This window comes from Melanerpes formicivorus, unplaced genomic scaffold, assembly GCF_026170545.1.
Source record: "Melanerpes formicivorus ecotype bairdi unplaced genomic scaffold, bMelFor1.0.p_v2 SCAF_17, whole genome shotgun sequence".
Taxonomy (NCBI): Eukaryota; Metazoa; Chordata; class Aves; order Piciformes; family Picidae; genus Melanerpes; species Melanerpes formicivorus.
This window is the reverse complement of record NW_027142369.1, coordinates 8,104,677-8,122,729: the sequence shown is the minus strand read 5'-3', so window position 1 is coordinate 8,122,729 and position 18,053 is coordinate 8,104,677. Positions and strand designations below refer to the sequence as shown.

At 39.9% G+C, this 18,053-nt stretch overlaps 1 protein-coding gene across 1 annotated transcript in view; it reads right to left on the bottom strand.

The window, feature by feature from the left end:
* Positions 1-3,501: 3,501 nt before the first annotated feature.
* The window catches only part of CUNH14orf132 (chromosome unknown C14orf132 homolog), a 35,969-nt gene continuing 21,417 nt past the window's right edge, over positions 3,502-18,053 (bottom strand). Inside the window, exon 2 of the mRNA XM_068148869.1 lies at positions 3,502-11,306. Coding sequence (XP_068004970.1) covers positions 11,082-11,306 — 225 coding nt within the window. The 3' untranslated portion in view covers positions 3,502-11,081. The remainder of the gene's footprint in view (positions 11,307-18,053) is intronic.

Genomic DNA, 18,053 nt, shown 5'->3' with positions numbered 1-18,053 from the left:
CTCAATACAGAGAAATTACAGGCTGAAGTTTACAGATTTCTGTGCTTGAGCTGAAAATAAAGGTAAATGCAAGAGAGGGAAAAGTGGTCTGAATAGAATGTCTATGCTCTTTACAGATAAGTGGAGACTTGAGACAGCAATTCCAGCAGCTTTTCAGTGGAAACTAAATGCTAAGCTCTGCTGTGAGTCAAATGCATTAGGAATAAATTAATATAGTTTTAGACACGCTAAGTAAAGTGGCAGAAGCCAAACGCCTGCACTGATAAGATGCTAAGCAGGTTATGAAACTTAAGTCCTATCTTGTCCTCTTTGGCATTGTGAAAAACCTACAACATTAAATGGGAGGTATATAAGGAATGCAAAGTGAAGTCCATTAACTGTGTCCACAGAATAAGTAATGGATCATAACAAAGTCACTCTTGTCAGAGGTGCCAGTCACAGAATTGTTCTAGGAACTCAGCAGAGCTACTCTTCCAGCAGGCTACAAACCCCACAATCTATACTTCAAAGTTCAGTCAGAATAAAGCCTCTAAGCAAAATTGGTCTTCCTGCACACTGGAATTGTTTGGGTCTTTTTGTTTGTTGGTTGGTCTTTGGTTTTGTTATGTGTTTGGTTTTTTTTTCTGTTTGTATTTTTTTTAAAATCTCACTACAGTTTCATCTGTGTGATGTGCATGGGGTAGGCAACCGATGTCTGCAGTGCAGGAGGAAAAACAACGTTGGGGTTTTGTTATTTCCAGTTGTGGAATGGTCCGGCACTCTGGTTCTACTAATCTGCTTTTCCCATGTGTGTTTCCTGTTAAAATGGAAAATCTCGTCTAGATTATCCTACAACTATAAGAATTAGGTCCTATATAATGCTTGAACTACAAAGGAAACAGGAAAATAAGGAAAATTCTTGTATGGTCGAAGTTTGAGTTTGACTTTAGGAGACCACACTCAATATGTGTTCTGAAAGACAGAATCCACCTAAAACAAAACCAAGACAGTAAATATCGAGCTGAAATTGGTAAGGAAGGTTGTGAAGAGCGTAGAAACTAGTTCATCTGAGAGAAACTAGTGTGATCATATGAGTATTAAAAAACCCTAAAGCATTAGGCCTTCAAAGGGATAGATGGGTATTTTGATTTACCAGAATATGAAGGAAACAAGTATCACAGTATCACACAGTATCAGAGTATATTAGAGGTTAGAAGGCACCTCAGGGGATCATTGGGTCCAATGCCCCTGCCAAAGCAGGATCACTTAGGGTAGTCTGCACAGGAATGCAGCCAGGTGGGTTTTGAAAGTCTCCAGAGGAGACTGTACAACCTCCCTGGGCAGCCCATTACAGTGCTCCATCACCCCCACTGTAAAGAAGTTCCTCCTCATGTTCAGGTGAAATCTTCTATGTTCAAGTTTAAACCCATTGTTCCTTGTCATACTATTTTGTAAGTACTTTCTTTGGATCAGCTGTTATCACATGGAAATTTGGGGAATATTTTCTTGAAGCTTTTTTCAAGTAATAAATAGTGCCAGAGATCAAAAGAATTTGAATAGCAGCACAGAGAAAGAAGTGAAAATGTAGACAGTTATTTTCTTAAAAATGCAAACCAAAACAAACCAACCAATCAAACAAAAAAACCCTACCCACAAAAAAACACCCAAACAAACAAACCACACTCAGGTACTTGGAAGAAGAGCCAAGCTGCTGAGAAAATAAAACTATCTGCTCAAAATTGCTTGTCATGCTGGAAGCCCAGGGAAAATAAATCACTTTACGTACCCCTTAAGGAGTCACTAGGGAAATTCACAGCCCAGTAAAACCTTGTTTCTGTACCCAACTAACATCCTCAGGCTTAAAACTTCTGCAATTAAAACCAGAAGTGACGAGAAAAAAAAAAAGTATTTGTAAAAGGAGCACTGTTATTGGCTCTAATGGGCAAGGATTATTTGGATATGTAAAGGAAATATGGCAGTCAGTTGCTCTCAAATATTCAGAATTGCACTGTGCATTTTTATAAACTGTAATGCAACCTTTGTGGGGGGTTTTCTTAGTTCAATTTAAAACCTTGATGAGGAACAGTATTAATTGGCTGCTGCTGGCAGGCACGGGAAGAGGACAGGCTAGCTGGCTTTCCTTGGCTTGGTGCCAGTACTTGCACCGCATATGAGCTGGCAAGTTCTTAGCTCATTGCCTTTCAGCAACATCTCACAAGAATTCAAAAGGTAAGCTCCTGTTTGATTCCTCAGTTTTCTGTTGTTACAGCAGGCAACGAAAATGGATAGCAGGCTGTTTATGGAGGTATTTCCTCAGTCCCCATAAAAGATGTGTGCATGCTGCAGTTACTGCAGTGAAGGCACTCAGTTGCTCAAAAATATTTGAATTAATTATTCTTTACCCTATAAAAACTTGTAAGATGGCATTAGGCAAAGCAAAATATGTCAGCTGAAATGCTATAGTGGGCAGAATCCTTTGGGATAAAAGGCTGATATCCTTTATTAGTCTCACTGCAAAACAATTCACATTAGCAGACAGTAGCTGTGCAAGAAAATAGTGACAATTTCAGATGGCTTCCAATCTCTAAATGCCTGATATTCTTCCTCCCTGTTCAACAGAACATTGTCATGTCTACATTATGTTCATTTCTAACTATTGTGCAGAATTTAGAAATGAACAGCATTGAGATCTGTATGATTCTATAGCTGCAAGAGAAAAGTGAGTTACAGTTAGGTATTACTGTGAGTGGAGCAGTTGCCACACTGCATTACTGTGTGATGAGTGAACTCTGGAAAATGTTAAGTTGTAGATTGATAATGACTGGAACTAGAAGAAAATGTGCTTCCCCCTCCCCACCGACTTGCTACCAGGGTTTGCATCTTTGCAGTGTTCTGCATTTGCTTCATTCAACGTTAAATTTTTATTACAGTTGAGTCCTTTTTGTTATTCCTTCAGTAGATCTGAATCTGCTTGCTTCATTGGATCCTTTCTGGAGAATCATAAGGCATGCTAAACGCTGTATTAGCAAAGCCAAACATTTTCCTTTTCTCCTTTTGCCACTATTTGCCTTTATGAAGCTTGCTGAACAACCTGAAATGAGGTTTGATGCCACCTTTGAGTTCCAAAAAACCCTTGGAATGGAGTCTGTAGCCACAGTCACAAAAACATCCACGCCTGTGGGTCAGGAAGGCTGTGATAAGAACTGGGAGAGTACAGCCACACAAGGTTTTATGATATAAGGGCTCCTGAGCCTTTTTTTTTTAAGAAGCTGAGACATCTTTTTGTCTTGGCTCTGAGTTGTATTGAGGCACTTCTTGAACTCTGAAAGCAGGTGAATCCATTTCTGTAGAAGGAGACACAGTAGGGGGTTTTGCGTCATATTTGCAACAGAGGCGGTTTCCCAAGGCTGACATCAAGCTCATTTGTAAATTGCAACAAATTGTTTAGTGTCAATGTATCACTAGAGGTAGTAATTAAACAACTGCAACTATAGATTTCTAAATACTCTCAAGTAGTCTGAGAACAAAGAGAAAAAAAAATAATCACACAGTGCCAACAGTTTGAAGAACTTTATCCCAAACCACAACTTCCATATTAACAAAACTTGTCATTTCACCATAGCAAAAGAATCAGTACTAAGTACACACATAGTGAAAGCACTCAATAAGTGGAAAACAATATAACAGGAGCTTAAAAGAATAAACTTCTGGTAGCTAAACTTGCCAATTACAGCAAACTTAAAGAAAAGAGAGGACATTTTAAAAGTATTTTTTTTCTTTATACATAGAGACCCACATTTCAAGAACAATTACAAGAGTAAAGGATTTTCTTTAAACTAACCCATACATTACAAAAAACAATACAGAGCAGCCCTGCCAACCTGTCAGTGCACACAACAGGGTAGCAGACAGAAAGTACAAGATCATTAAGTTACCAAGAATCATTAAGAAAAGTAACAGTGGATACCAAAAGGCTCCTGTAAAGCTGCTTTACATGAGCCGAAGGAGGTCATACATGAGCTGTAGATGCTTTCAGAAGTGTCACTATTTAGCTTATTTTGGAAAAAACAAACAAACCAAACCCACAGCAAAAAAAAAACCAAAAAACAAAACCCAAGTGAGCCAATATTTGAGATAACCAAACCGCAAAGGTTATAGGCTACCTCACAAAGCTAGCTACTGGATTTATTTACAGTATTGTAAATGCCATTGAAATGTTTCAATCCGCTCCTTTCAAACTCTGAAATTTCAGAAATGAAAGCGATCTTTGTTAAAGAAAGAAAAAGTATTTCTCAGTTTAGGTGCTCAGACAATAGAAAAAATAGTGCAACTGTTCAATACGTTATATACCCTCCCAGCATATCTATCAAAATATTCTGACTTGCTTCTTATTACCTTCTCATTTAAAAAAATACAGCATCCTGCTTGCTTTCTTTCTTTTGATTATGAAATTACAGATATCTTTAGATTATATATAAAATAAAACTCCAGCAACCCAGAGTTAGTCCTGCAAGTTGATCCACTGAAGCAGATGTCAGAACTGTAGAAGTGTTATTAATCCAGCTGACTCCAGGTGGAAGCAAAGGTCCCTCAGCTTGCAGCATCAGGAACTTCAATCATCTTTATAAAGGCAGTAACTGAAAAGTTTTAGGCCCAGATCTGTGAGCAGTTCAATTGCATTCACTTATTAGTGGGACTGAACTCCCCAGGAAATGCAGCCAGCTCCCAAAACGATACCAGAACAAAAAGGACCCTGTGAGGGAGGCAGCTCAGTTTCTGTCCAAGGAATATACTTTCTTTTGGTTACAGTAAGTTTTAAGAATGATTGATACGGCTGTAGCAGCTTGGCTGTGCATCTGAGAACTACAGGTGTGACTAAATTTAAAATGGCTTAGCATATTGGGATTGTTTTTCTTTAATGAATAGGCTAGTGTTTAATGGCAAACATAAAGAACATAAGAGTGACAAACATAGAGAAAACAAAGGAAGAAATAAAATGAAGACATAGAGACATGTGATGATGGCAAAGGATTTAAACGGAGGGATGCCAAGGGAGGAATGATTGGGCACTGAATTTTGAGACATTCTTCAGAAGTTACTTGTCTCTGTTCTTAGCCTTTTTAAAGTCTGGGTAACAGTGAGATCCCCTTTGAGATCTGTTGGCATAAGGCTTTAGACTAAAATGAGTTGATGCTACCATACAGATGAAACTTAACTCATTAGCATTCAATACTTAAGGAACCTCAGTGATTTTTGCTTTTGCAGGGAGACTAAGCAGAGCTTTGGAGAGAGTTAAATCTATTATCATGTGAAGCTTTTTTGACTCTATTCTACAACTGAAAAATACCTTCACTAGCAGCCTTCATAGGAAAAAGAGAATGGGTGGCACAATGCTCCTAAGACTTCTTAAAAAGATTGAGACATAATTTGTGCTCATCTGAACGGGTATTTGCCTTGATACCAACAGAACCATCTGTTTATGTCATTCAGGCAAATCTGCCTTTAGAGGAATGTCACTGAGCTGATTAGATATGTATCAGATTTGTGTGATCAGAGTTGGTTTTTTTCTAGTTCCTGTTGCTGTAATTACCAAAACAAGTTACTGCAAAAGCAGGTCTGGTGATGTTGTCTCAGTGTAAATGCCCTGGTATAGGCCAGGATGAGATAAAAATACCATGCATTTTGTTCTACAAAGGCATTCATTTCCCCAGTCTCCTGGGTAGACAGCTGGAGACTTTCGTCCTCCTTTGTGCCTGAAAGGCCAAAAATAGCTGTTAGGAGTTCCCTACACATCTAGAGAGCAGCATAGTACTAACTTTATTTTCACTGTTTCAAGCTGGAAAGCCAAGGTAAAGGGCACAGAGAAATTTATATGGGAGAACACAAAACAGTGTCAGATCAAGGCCAGTAGGAGACTTTAAGGCCTTAGGATGCTTTGAATTCTTTAGGATGTTTCCAGACCATGGGCAAAGAGCTAACTATATGTTAAACTATCCCTGCTTATGGGTAGTAGACCAATGTATTAAAAATAACATACCTAATAGAATATGGCTTGTATAATAAATATGGAATAAATGCATTTGTTTTCCTGAGGATTGACAAGCTGTAGGATGCTGTACCTGATGGTTAGTTCATTTAAACTCAGCTCAGGCTGTGTCCAGGAAGTCAGTGCAGCTCAGATGGGCAGAGCAGGAGTTAATGAAGTGCTCAGCTCTGCCTGTCCAAATCCTGATGTCTGACATTATCACCAGGGACCTGATTGCCCTTTTTCTTGCTGTGCATTAACCAGATGAAATCCAATTCTCCAGAGCTCTGAGTACTCTGAGAGCAGAGAAGCTGGGATTTTGAATTTTTGGCATCTTTTGCTCAATAATGGAAATAATCCTTAAAAAAGACTAGTTTTTCAGATTCCACTCTGTGATTAGCCACATGAAATACGTTAAAATTACACAGGATAAATGGACAAAGCTATGTGAAATTAGGAACTTTCAGGAGCCTGCAGAGTAATATGAAGAGAATATTAACTATTAACAACTGGAATTGTTAGAGAATACCAAAAGCTTCTAATAATAGACAAAATATATAACAATTTACAGTTTAAAGACTCCTGGTTTTGTTTGGTCCCAGATGCAACAGGGCATTTTTCTTTTATCTTCACATGGATGTATAGGGTAAAGCTGTGATGAACAGATGCTTCTATTCACTCTTGATTTAGGACTTGTTATTGTAGGCTGCTCAACATTTTGGTGGGATGCTGACTGCCCTCAAGCCTGATTGCAAACAATGATTTTAGAGAGGATATTTCATTACTTTTGAGGTATCTATCAGCTCTCTCGCCCACTCAGATAGCTAAATACATTATTTGTAGCAGATGAGTCTCTCTGCTACTACTGTTGCATTTGTTTCAAAATCTGTTGTTCAGCTTTGCAAGTGTGTTGACACAGAAATACATCCTCCTCCCTTGTTTTATTTTAGGAAGATCTTAATGCTGTGCACAAGCAGACTCCAAGCCCTGCAGATAAAATATAATGGAAGTAGTTGTGTGGGTTTCCCTGCCCTGCTCTCTTATCTAATGTGCCTTTAGTCTCTTTGCTGTGGTGGCAGCACAGCTGCCATATTGAGCTGCTGGCTGCTTAGAGCAAAAATAATGTTAAGAGGCAGTTCAATAACCTGATTTGTTGCTATTGATCCCAAGGCCACAGCTAGAAGAGACACATTAGGCAATCCAGTTTGTCTACCTGCTTCCCACGGCTCATTAATAACTTTGCAGAACACATACATCATTGCTTTTTGCACCATAGCTAGAAGTCTCACACGGCATATAAAACATGTTGTGCTTTGCCTACTGCAGGGCAAACTCCATTCAAGGTCTTGTAACTTATCTGTGCTAGATGCTTTTATTTAAAGCATAGATCAGCTCTAAGTGGAATCTTGCTCTCCTACTGATACATAAAGTACTCAGCAAAGCATTGACTTCTGGATTGACAGGAGCTTCAGAAAACTGCTCTGAGGAATGTTTTGGCTTCCTTGTCACAGTCTTCAGTGAGCAACAGCAGTTATCCAGCTGCCTGGCTTCAAGGAAAGGAGAAGCTACAATGCTCCAAGTCAAGCTGCATTGACAGTACAGGGTATAACATATACCCGTGTAAAGAAGAGGTAACACCTTTCATAGGACCATACCTATGAGACATCCACCATTCATCCAGTTCTCCACTTTCCTCTGTGGCTTCTCTGAACTTAGTGATTCTTCTTTTTCAGTGGTTGAATTCAGACCTTTCAGAAGACAGAAGCAGTTGTAGTGGATCAAGCCAGAACACAACATTCAGAAACATACTGTGCATGTGCTTGGAACACAAGCCCTATGAGGAGGGAACGAGGGAGCTGGGGTTGCTTAGCCTGGAGAAGAGGAGACTCAGAGGAGACCTTATTGCTCTCTACAACTACCTGAAGGGAAGTTGTAGATGGGCAGATGTTGGTCTCTTCTCCCAGGCAACCAGCACTAGAACAAGAGGGCACAGTCTCAGGCTGCACCAGGGGAGGTTTAGGTTGGATGTTAGGAAGAAGTTCTATACAGAGAGAGTGATTGCCCATTGGAATGGGCTGCCCAGGGAGGTGGTGGAGTCACCATCATTGGAGGTGTTCAGGAGGAGACTTGATGGGATTATTGGTGCCATGGTTTAGTTGTTTAGGTGGGTTGGATTGATTGGTGGGTTGGACGCAATGATCTTGAAAGTCTCTTCCCACCTGGTGTATTCTATGTATTCTGTGTTATTACTACCAAAGTAATTTGTTTGAACCAGATTTGCCCACTGTATTTTAAAGATCTTTAATATATCTGGCAAAGCTGTATAGTTAGTGTGCAGTTTAATGATGAGACAGGAAGTGTATGTACTTCCTACCTGCACCCAGTTTGCCATGTCACTCTGTCAAGTCAATTGCTTTAATAAAAGCTCTGTCTAGTACTTCTTGACAACTCATGAAAATATGTATGATCATGATCTCGATGAGGGAGATGCAGAATTCACTGTTTTCCAGTACTCCTGCTATTGCTATCAATTTCACATAAAAGCAGGGCACGTTCTTCAGGAAAAGCAACACAAAAGTGTCACTGTGTTTCATTAGCAGTGGTTGTTCTTTGCTGTTCCCTCTCTAATGCACTTCTTCATGGGTGAAGAATTCAGTCCAGTGCTTTAGGAGAGAGATGCAAACAGAGCTAATTGCACTGAGATTAATATTCTAAGAAATTTAAACAGTCCGCTGTCAAATTCATTAAGCAGCAGAACAATCCCATTGGGAAAGTGCCACAGTGTGAGACTGGTTTTAATCATGGTGGAAATGTTTTGCTTACAGTGCTTGTAAGATCTGGCCTCACTAGAGAGCCTGCAGGATCACTGAAGAAGAATGTATGAGCAATTGATACAATTACAAAAGGAAGGGAATAGTACTAAGCAGTATTTCCATGTTCAATACACCAGACCTTGTCCCATGCAGATCTGTATTGGAAACTGCCATGCAACCTTCAGCCTCACTTAACAGCTTGCTTTCTGATCAGCAACAGTAAGGAATGTAAGAAGAATAAATATACACAATTTATGCAGCTCTCCTGTTTTTTATTTTCCTCTGCCTACAAAGGAAAGAATAGGTATTTTAGGGCAGTGAAAATCATCATTTTTGTACCATTATAGAGAGTGCATCTATGTTAATAGAAAGAATTTGGTTTCTGTCCAGCTGATCTTTCAGAATTGGACTTCTCAAACTTTTTCCTAGCGTAGATCTCATTTATCCTCAACTATGTTCACAAAATCCTGTCTCCAAAATGGAAAATAAATGCAGACAGAAGATCAGTTCCTCAAGTGAGTTGGCATTGTTTTCTCATCCTCAAAATAATTTAGTTTCTTTTCTCCTCCATACTAGCTCTGTTTGCATCTTTCCCCACTTCAAGTCAGTTCATAGAGAGGGGGAAAAACCCCAAAATATACACAGTGGCTACTGAGTGATTATAAATAATGATTTGGGGTATGTTGTCTTGGTTCAAGTAACTGGGTTCAAGAAAATGGGTTTAAAGAGTAAAGAAGAAAATCCAAACCTCTCTATACATTTACCAACTCTTAGTCCAGCCTCAGGCTCAGTGGGAGGCAAATGGCAAAAATAGTCTCTGTGCCTTCAGACAAGGATTTCTGGAATGAGGGTAGTAGATATGCGAGCCAGAAAACTTATACATGTACATGTAGACATATGTTGCTCTCAAAGTGAGAGGGGGAAAGAAGAGAGTTCCAATGGATGTGATTTATTTTTCTTCCCTCAAGATTGTATAACCTCTGAACCAAGCAAGGCTACAGCTTGTTTTGAAAAGATACAGCTCTTGAACTGCTCATGGGAACAACACAGTGAAAATAGTGCCCTTCAACAGAACAAATCCAAATTATAATCAGAGTTGCAGCCTAAAACAGGCTATCTAAAAACCACTTCCAAGAGCCTCATTGGAACTCAGAGACATATTAATACTGACATACAACCACTTGCATATCTGTCATTTATTATCTTTTTTTCCTGCTGTTTCTACCCTACAACATACCTGACTTTTGCACTCGCTCTCTTGTGAGCACAGAAGCATCAAATCTTTCTTTGAACTCTAGTTTTCTCATAAACATAATTCACTGTTAATGAGCCTTCACAATTTCCCTATATTCTTTTGATACACCAATAAGCTTATGAAAGTATATGGCTGCTTTGGAAATCTTGATTACAGTGAAATCAGCTGAAAAGCACGGTACTTGGCTTTTGCTTCCTGGCTGGGAGACATTTTCAAACCACTACAATCAAGTAACCCTAGACCAAAATGAGAGACTGTGCTGCTGCTCTGTTTAACACCTCCTCCTCTGAAGTGCAGAGGGTCTGCAGACCAGCCACACCTTGCAATAAACGTGCCTCCACCTGCAAACAGTAGACAAACTTAGCATCAAATCATAGATACAGCGATTGAGATTGGAAGGCAAGTACTAGAGAGCATGCGCCTGCCTTTCACAGCTTTAAGACTCATTACTCTGAACACAGCCTAGCAATGTTTGCATGTCCTGAAGTGTCACACACAATGAACTTGTACTTCATTGGAACTGAGCCAATGCCAATCATTTAGTCCATCTGGAAAACTAAGATAACCAGCAAACATGACATAGCACAATTTCATACAATGTTATACCACAGTAAAAAATGCACAAGAAAGCTGACAAAATACAGAAGAGCTGCTAGGAAAATCTAACCAGTAGAAAATAAGCACTTTCTGTGTAAGTCTCAGTTTCTCTTTGTGTTTACCTTACCTACATTGGTCTCTGTTACACTTCTATACAAAACTGGTATTGGCTCTGTTCTCATTTAAAGCTCTCACCTCCATACAATTTGCAATTGCATGCAAGCTTTCTGCCATCAAGATTCAAGATGATGAACTTGCATTTAATTTCCATGATTGTGCCAGCACTTAATCAATAAAGTCCCTATCAATATGTATTTATATAGATATACATATATATACACACACACGTACATACACAGGACAAATACTGTTGTAGTTATTCTCTCTTCCAGGGTGGGGAGTGACAGTCATCCTAGAAGGTGAAGGCATACACCACTCCCACAACCACAATATTTCCAATTGTTGCTATTATTGCAATCCATAACAATATGGCATCATTTGAGGACCGGGATGTCTCTTCTGGTGGATTCTGCATGGAAGAAGCTGCATGGACGTTGGCTGATGAGTTAAACAAGGAGTAATCTGTACTAAAGTCCTCGTTGGGTGAGTCCATAAAGGCTCCTCCCATAACAGGAAGCTGTAAAGAGAGATATGGCAAAATTAGATTGAAGGCAAATATCTATTTGCTCTGTCTAGAAGTCATTGCAAAAGATGAACCATTAGTGAACCTGCAAAATTTCATGTGCATGGTGCTAAACTGTCAGGAATATCACAGACACACTTTCGAATATTTCTTCTATTTCTCTTAGAATCAGTATTATTGCAGAAAACCTGTAATTAGATGCATTTATAAAGAGAAGATGCAGTGGATCTGACAGAGCTTCAGTGCTCCAAAGAAAGCAGAAAAGTCTGTCAATGTTGCCCTTAAGATACATCCTTGGTGCAACACCACCCAAGCTTTCCTTCCCTACAGTGGTTTCCATGCTGCTTCTGTCACTTTCTGTCCTTTAGATGCAAGTACTATCTCTTGCTCTACACCCTACTTGCAAGTAATTTTGGGATTTTGGCATTATTATTCTCTGCCTTTCTCAATAGCACTTCTACAGATGAAACCCTTTGGCTCTGTAACAACAAAATACAAATCTTTCCTGCTGTTATACTGCTAGCATTACTACTGTAAGTTCAACAGTACTGCTGAATCCTTCTCTTCATTCAGTCACATCAGCTGCACTGGGCCCAGTACTGGCTGGAATGAAAACTCACTCTTTTAACCACCTGCATCACATTTTGACACTCCCAGTAACCTCTCCCTTTGTACCAAACCACACGTCTCCTAGTTGTGTACAGATGTGTTATGAAGGCTGCTAAACATGACAGGATTTGAGGATAAACCACCTCTCCTCTCCACAATGCTGTCTGAAATCTACAAATTAAAGCAAAGGACATAAGAGTCTTGACAACAAAGTAACTTTTTTTGCCTGCTACCCATAACATTTTATAGAGCTATAAAAGACAGACTCTCTTTGAAAGCTGTTGAACAAATTTCATCTGTACTAGAAAATACCGTGCCACACAGAAAATGAAACAAAGAACGATGAAAGACAACAATGGCTGTCATACTACCAAAATTATCTTTGAGATCAAATATGATTACACAAAAGCAGTTTGCAAGAAACAGGAAATTGCAAAAGTCAAGACTGATACATTCTCCCTGCATCAAAGCTTTCTGCTTCCAGTCTCTACAGTGTGCTTTTAAGAGAGCAAAATATTCCATTTCACAAGCCCAGCTTGATGTTTTGAATCCAATTCTGTCATCCCTTTAAATGTCTTAGAATTCGATAAGGAAAACGTTGCTCAGCTAGATTAGGATTTCTTTTTATGTAGAGATTCCATAAAAGGCAATTCTGACTTCAAACATAAGTATATTTGTACAGTGCTGCTAACATTTAACAGCCACAGAGACACTAAAGATCTTCACAGCAACTGATGGATGTACATCTACCATACTGGCAGCAAAATGCTCAATCTGAGATGTTTGCTTAGCAAACCATTTTAAGGGTATCAGCACTTATGGAGGCCGGTTCTGCAAGACCTTTTGACTAGAGCAATCAGAGGCACACATGTGGGAGGTCATACCTGCATCCTGGACCACACATTTTGTGGTCTCAAAGAGCTATTTGAAGTGACAGGCTTCCACCATGTTAGTCCACCTGGTGCTGTCACGGGGTCAGGGAGCATTCATGTAGCAGCTCAGCTACACACCACACTGTGAATGATGTCAAATCTGAATCTCCTCATGTAGTCTAAGGTTCAAACAAGCTGTTTGCACCATCTGAGGAGAACATGTGGGGAAACAGCTCAGCTGAATCTCTGAAAGGCTTGTGATGACCTGATATGAAGCACTGACATCCAGCACCTGGCACAAGCATTTTTCTGTAAAACTGATTCCCAGTTCTTCTGTTTGTAGGTCAGTAGCACTTCATTGCAGATCTAGAAATAAACCTTACTGCAAATTTCCCATTTGCCGAAATCATCTCTTACTAAATACATGTTCTGCTCTTTTCCCTGCTAAAATGGCCACGCATGAGAACACAGGAATGGCTGAATGGGGTCAGAGAGAAAGTCCCTCCCCCTTTTGTGTTAGCCACAGAGTGGCCAAAATAGATGCTTAGGAAAGAGTAAGAGCACAAGACAAGCATGTCTGATACTATGAGTTAACAACACATAACTATCTTGAGCTTAGTAAGTTCATAAGTTAGAAGCTATTGCTGTGGATTTAACTCACAAATTATTTTGCTACCATGAACAACTTGTCCAGCTGCCACCTGAGATCATCTAAAGCTGAACATCCTTCTCAGTCTGGCCTCTTAGCACCACTTAACAGTCAGGGCTGCCCAGTGATTAGAGTCATGTAAATCATCCCTGGGAGATATGCCTATCTCCACAGGAGAGAGAGAAGCACAGACAATTAATATCAACCAGCGATCTATCTTTTCGGTAGAATTCACTTCAGCAAGATGACTCTCATCCTCACTCCTGATGTCTCTGTTCTCCCAAAAGGTACTGTATCTTTCCTCTGAAGTCTTATTTGAGATATCACATTAAAGACTGTGAGACATCCAGAACTGACACAAATGGGAGTTGTGTAGGCTAAGGACAGAAAGCCCGCAATACTTTCTGTGAATCCTCTATTTGTCTCTGTGCTGCTACAAAGCAAATATATGCTGGTTTACATCAGCCAAAAACTTCACCCATCACTGCTATTACAGTGACCTGCAGCCTGTTTTAGCTCAGAGCACTTTTATAGTTCAGACAAAGCTATGGCAGAACCTGTACCACAATCTCCAAGTGCAATGAATGAGGAGGCCAGAGCAAGGGGTTAACTGGAAAATGTGACAGTGAGGGACACGGCAGGAGTGGGTAGCAGGGTGGAATGCTGTAGCACTGTTTGGAAATGAAACTGTTTTTCCAGTGACTGTGTTGATATTATTAAGTAGTGTTAATGGTACATTGCTTCTGGGACTGGCAAAGAAAAAAATCAATTTTAAATAGCAACAGGCATAAGAACAAACAGCAAAATGTCAAGTGGTAATGAGAACACCCACTGCGCTGAGTACCTCCTACTGACATCCAAGGGGATGCTTTAGGGTCATGAGGAGAAGAACAAGGCTCTTGAAAAACTGAAAGCAATACACTTTTCAATTAGCAGGAAAATCCTATTTTATAACCAAAATGATTCACATGAAAGAAAAAATGACATGTCAGATACCAGTCACTGATACCGTACTTAGCTGTCCTAAGTGGCATCACATAAAATCCACCACTTCTCTGACAAGCAAGTGTCCATCATTTCTTCATAGTCAGCTAGAGAAGTATAACTCTTTATTACTGCTACTTCATTAGGAACCCAAGCTTGGAGCAGAGATTTGAAAGTATAGCTGAATCTTCTAGTAGCCATTCTTTAGAAATCAGGAAACATTAGCAGTAGCTTTAACAGCTGCACTGTGTCTTGGCCCTGGCCTTACAGATGAAAGATGAAACATCACCACAGCTCAGGTGTTGTTTTGTAAAATCTCTGTTGTTACTTTGGAAGATCTAAATTTTGAGTGCTTTTTTCTGGTTAAATTTTAGATGCCTATTTTTACACAAAGGCATATTCTGAACACATAAAGTGACATTATTCTTTCCTTTTGTTATGGCAGCATGTGATCACTGCAGTGCATATTTGTGTCTGAAAAACCTTCTGCCTGTAATCACAAATCAGTCTAATGCAGTGGGAAGGTGGAAGCAACAGGCAGGTTCACAAAAGCATCACAGACATGTTTTAAGTTTTAAGCTCTTCTTAACTATACATTTTGCACTATAGAGATACTATACATGACCAACATTCTCACCATGCTCATTCTCTTGTCTTTCAAAGAATCATGTCTGTATACACACACACACACACACACGCACGTACGTATTCTCCTCATCTAAAGCGTGGACTGTTACGCACACAAAGACATCCTGGCTACTATTTATTTACTGGTAATATCTTTACAGTGAGGGTGACAGAGCACTGGAACAGGCTGCCTGGGTAGGTTTTGGAGTCTCCTTTTCTGAAGACTTTCAAAACCCACCTGGGTGCATTCCTGTGTGGACTACCCTAAGTGATCCTGATTTGGTAGGGGGGTTGGACCCAATGATCTCTTGAGGTCCCTTCCAACCTCTAATATACTGTGATACTGTGAAACCCCCAAGTTCTTTTATTCACCATTTGCCAGAACAGCATTCTACTGCTTACAATGTGAAGACTGGGTACACAGTGACAATCAGGACAGTAATAACATGTTCACTCTAAGTGGATTAGTTTAAATGTATTAGCCTCCCCCACAACCAAAATTAAAGGGCACCTAAGGCAGTTCTCTTTAATTAAATAGGTCTAATTCTGAAGAGGGAGGATCCATGTAAATGCTTTATGCAATTAACTTCAAATTCTCATTTTAATTAATTCAGATCAGTGTTTCACCCCAAAATCACAGCCTCAGGCTGACAAGTTTAGGAAAAACCAGCTGCTTATTTTTAAAATAGAATTGTCAAAAATGCTCACCCTACCAGTGGCAATGTAAAAATTTCATTCAAATTTGGAAACATCAGGACTTCACCTGTTATCTTTAATCTTGTTAAACCCTCTCCATCAATTCTAACAAACTGCTTTTCTTCAAATTCAGTATATCCCTAGGACCTGTTTTTTACTTTCTTAGCCTATCCCAGGAATTCTTACCCTCTTTCCAGTCAGTGCCAGCATTGGACAGGAATGAAATGCATCTAGGAAAAGAGCAAGCTTTATCTGTTGAACAGAAGGACAAACAACTGGTATGAAGAAGTCATACATCTCTGTGGTGGGTTGAAGTTCTCCCCCACCATTAACTTCAGCCAGACTAACTCATTTAGAAGCAAATGAAGCTGTATGTACAAGCAAAAACTACATGCTACAATGGAATGCAATGAATATGCACAAAATACACAGTATTTACAATATTATACAGATATTTTACTATTAGCAAACAACACAAAACTTCCCCTGGTCAAAAAGACTGGGAAAGCTGTTCCACTGCCACCTCAAACCCTCCTGCCCAGAGAGAGAGAGGAGAGAGAAAAGCAATGGGTTAGACTTATCCAAGGCCAGCCAGAAGCACCTTATCTCTCCCAAGCAAGACAGAAATAGCCAAGATCGGGAGAGGAGAGGAGAGGAGAGAAGAGGGAGAGGAGAGGAGAGGGAGAGGAGAGGGAGAGGAGAGGGAGAGGAGAGGGAGAGGAGAGGGAGAGGAGAGGGAGAGGAGAGGGAGAGGAGAGGGAGAGGAGAGGGAGAGGAGAGGGAGAGGAGAGGGAGAGGAGAGGGAGAGGAGAGGGAGAGGAGAGGAGAGGAGAGGAGAGGAGAGGAGAGGAGAGGAGAGGAGAGGAGAGGAGAGGAGAGGAGAGGAGAGGAGAGGAGAGGAGAGGAGAGGAGAGGAGAGGAGAGGAGAGGAGAGGAGAGAAGGGAAGAATTGTTATGGTACAGCTCCTCTTATTCCAGATATTTACCCAATGAATTTGTTTAGAATAATCTTTTGTTTTCCTTTTTACACCCAATAGTGGTTTATTTATATTTTTCTACTTTTCTGCTCAAAATCTGCAGCTAGATTTTAAAGGCATAGCCTAAAACCACCACAGTCTCCAAGTCACATATAACTTAAATTGTGAATCTGTATACTCTGAATTGGGGGTGTGTGTGTGATAAATACTGCAAAGGCATGCCGGGCAATCAAGCAGACATGCTTTAAACTACCTGGATGTGCCAGCAACAACCATTCAAGCAGCAGCACCATATAACCTTTCACATAACTGATACAACTGCAGCTAGCAGCCTGTTGTGGACACCATGTTGAGGAACTAAAGGCCTGGGTCCTATTTACACACAATTATAACTTTTTCTCTCCAGGAGCATGAGCACATAGAAGAAAAAATACCAACAGAGGGAACAAGAAAGGCAAGTATTTATCAATATGAAAAAACTCAGCAGAGAACTAGAAAACTAACCATCAGTGTTGTAATGAGTAGGAGCTATTCAAATCTGTTAAAAAATTTCCAGACTGGCAAAACACAGAACCTTTTTGCACCATTTATAGTCATACTGGGAAACTTAGAGAGAACAGGAATTCTTCTAGAGATAAGAGCAACCTGCAGAGCTGTATCAGTGTAACATTGAACATGATTCTGGAAGAGCTTCAAACACCAGGCTTCGGAGTTTAAACTCCTTAATCATATGTGAGAAGAAAGAGATGCTGATTATCCCCCCCCATTACAGGGTTTCTTGAACAGCATTCTAATATTTTTGGCATTGGTAACTTCAAAGCCTAAGTACTGCATTTAAGTGGATTTATGCAGTCCCCTGCTCTGTTCCAGGCTGGCAATTCCCTTCTGGTGTCAAGTTCTTCTGTCACAAAATAAAATAAATTAAAAAAAATAATTCTGGAGGCAAAGAATGCTGCCTAGGGCATGACATTTTCATGTCTCAAGGGACAGCTTTGTTCTGAATATGCAAGGCAATATTACTGACTGGAAACATGCAAAGAACTACCCTAGGTGATCCTGCTTTAGCAGGGGGGTTCCTCTTCAAATACAGTAACATAGGAGTTAGGTCAATTATCCCTCACCATAATGCAAACTTGGTGGGAAAGTTTATTTTATGGTGATTTCCAGAGATTACTACTACCACAGAAAACACTTGCAGGCATCCAACAGAAAGCCTCAGAATGGAAATTAAAACAATTGAAAAGGCTCAACTATTTGCATAGTGATTATTTTCCTCAAGTTTATATATGCTATCAGACTTCCTGGAAAAAACAAAACCAAAACCAAA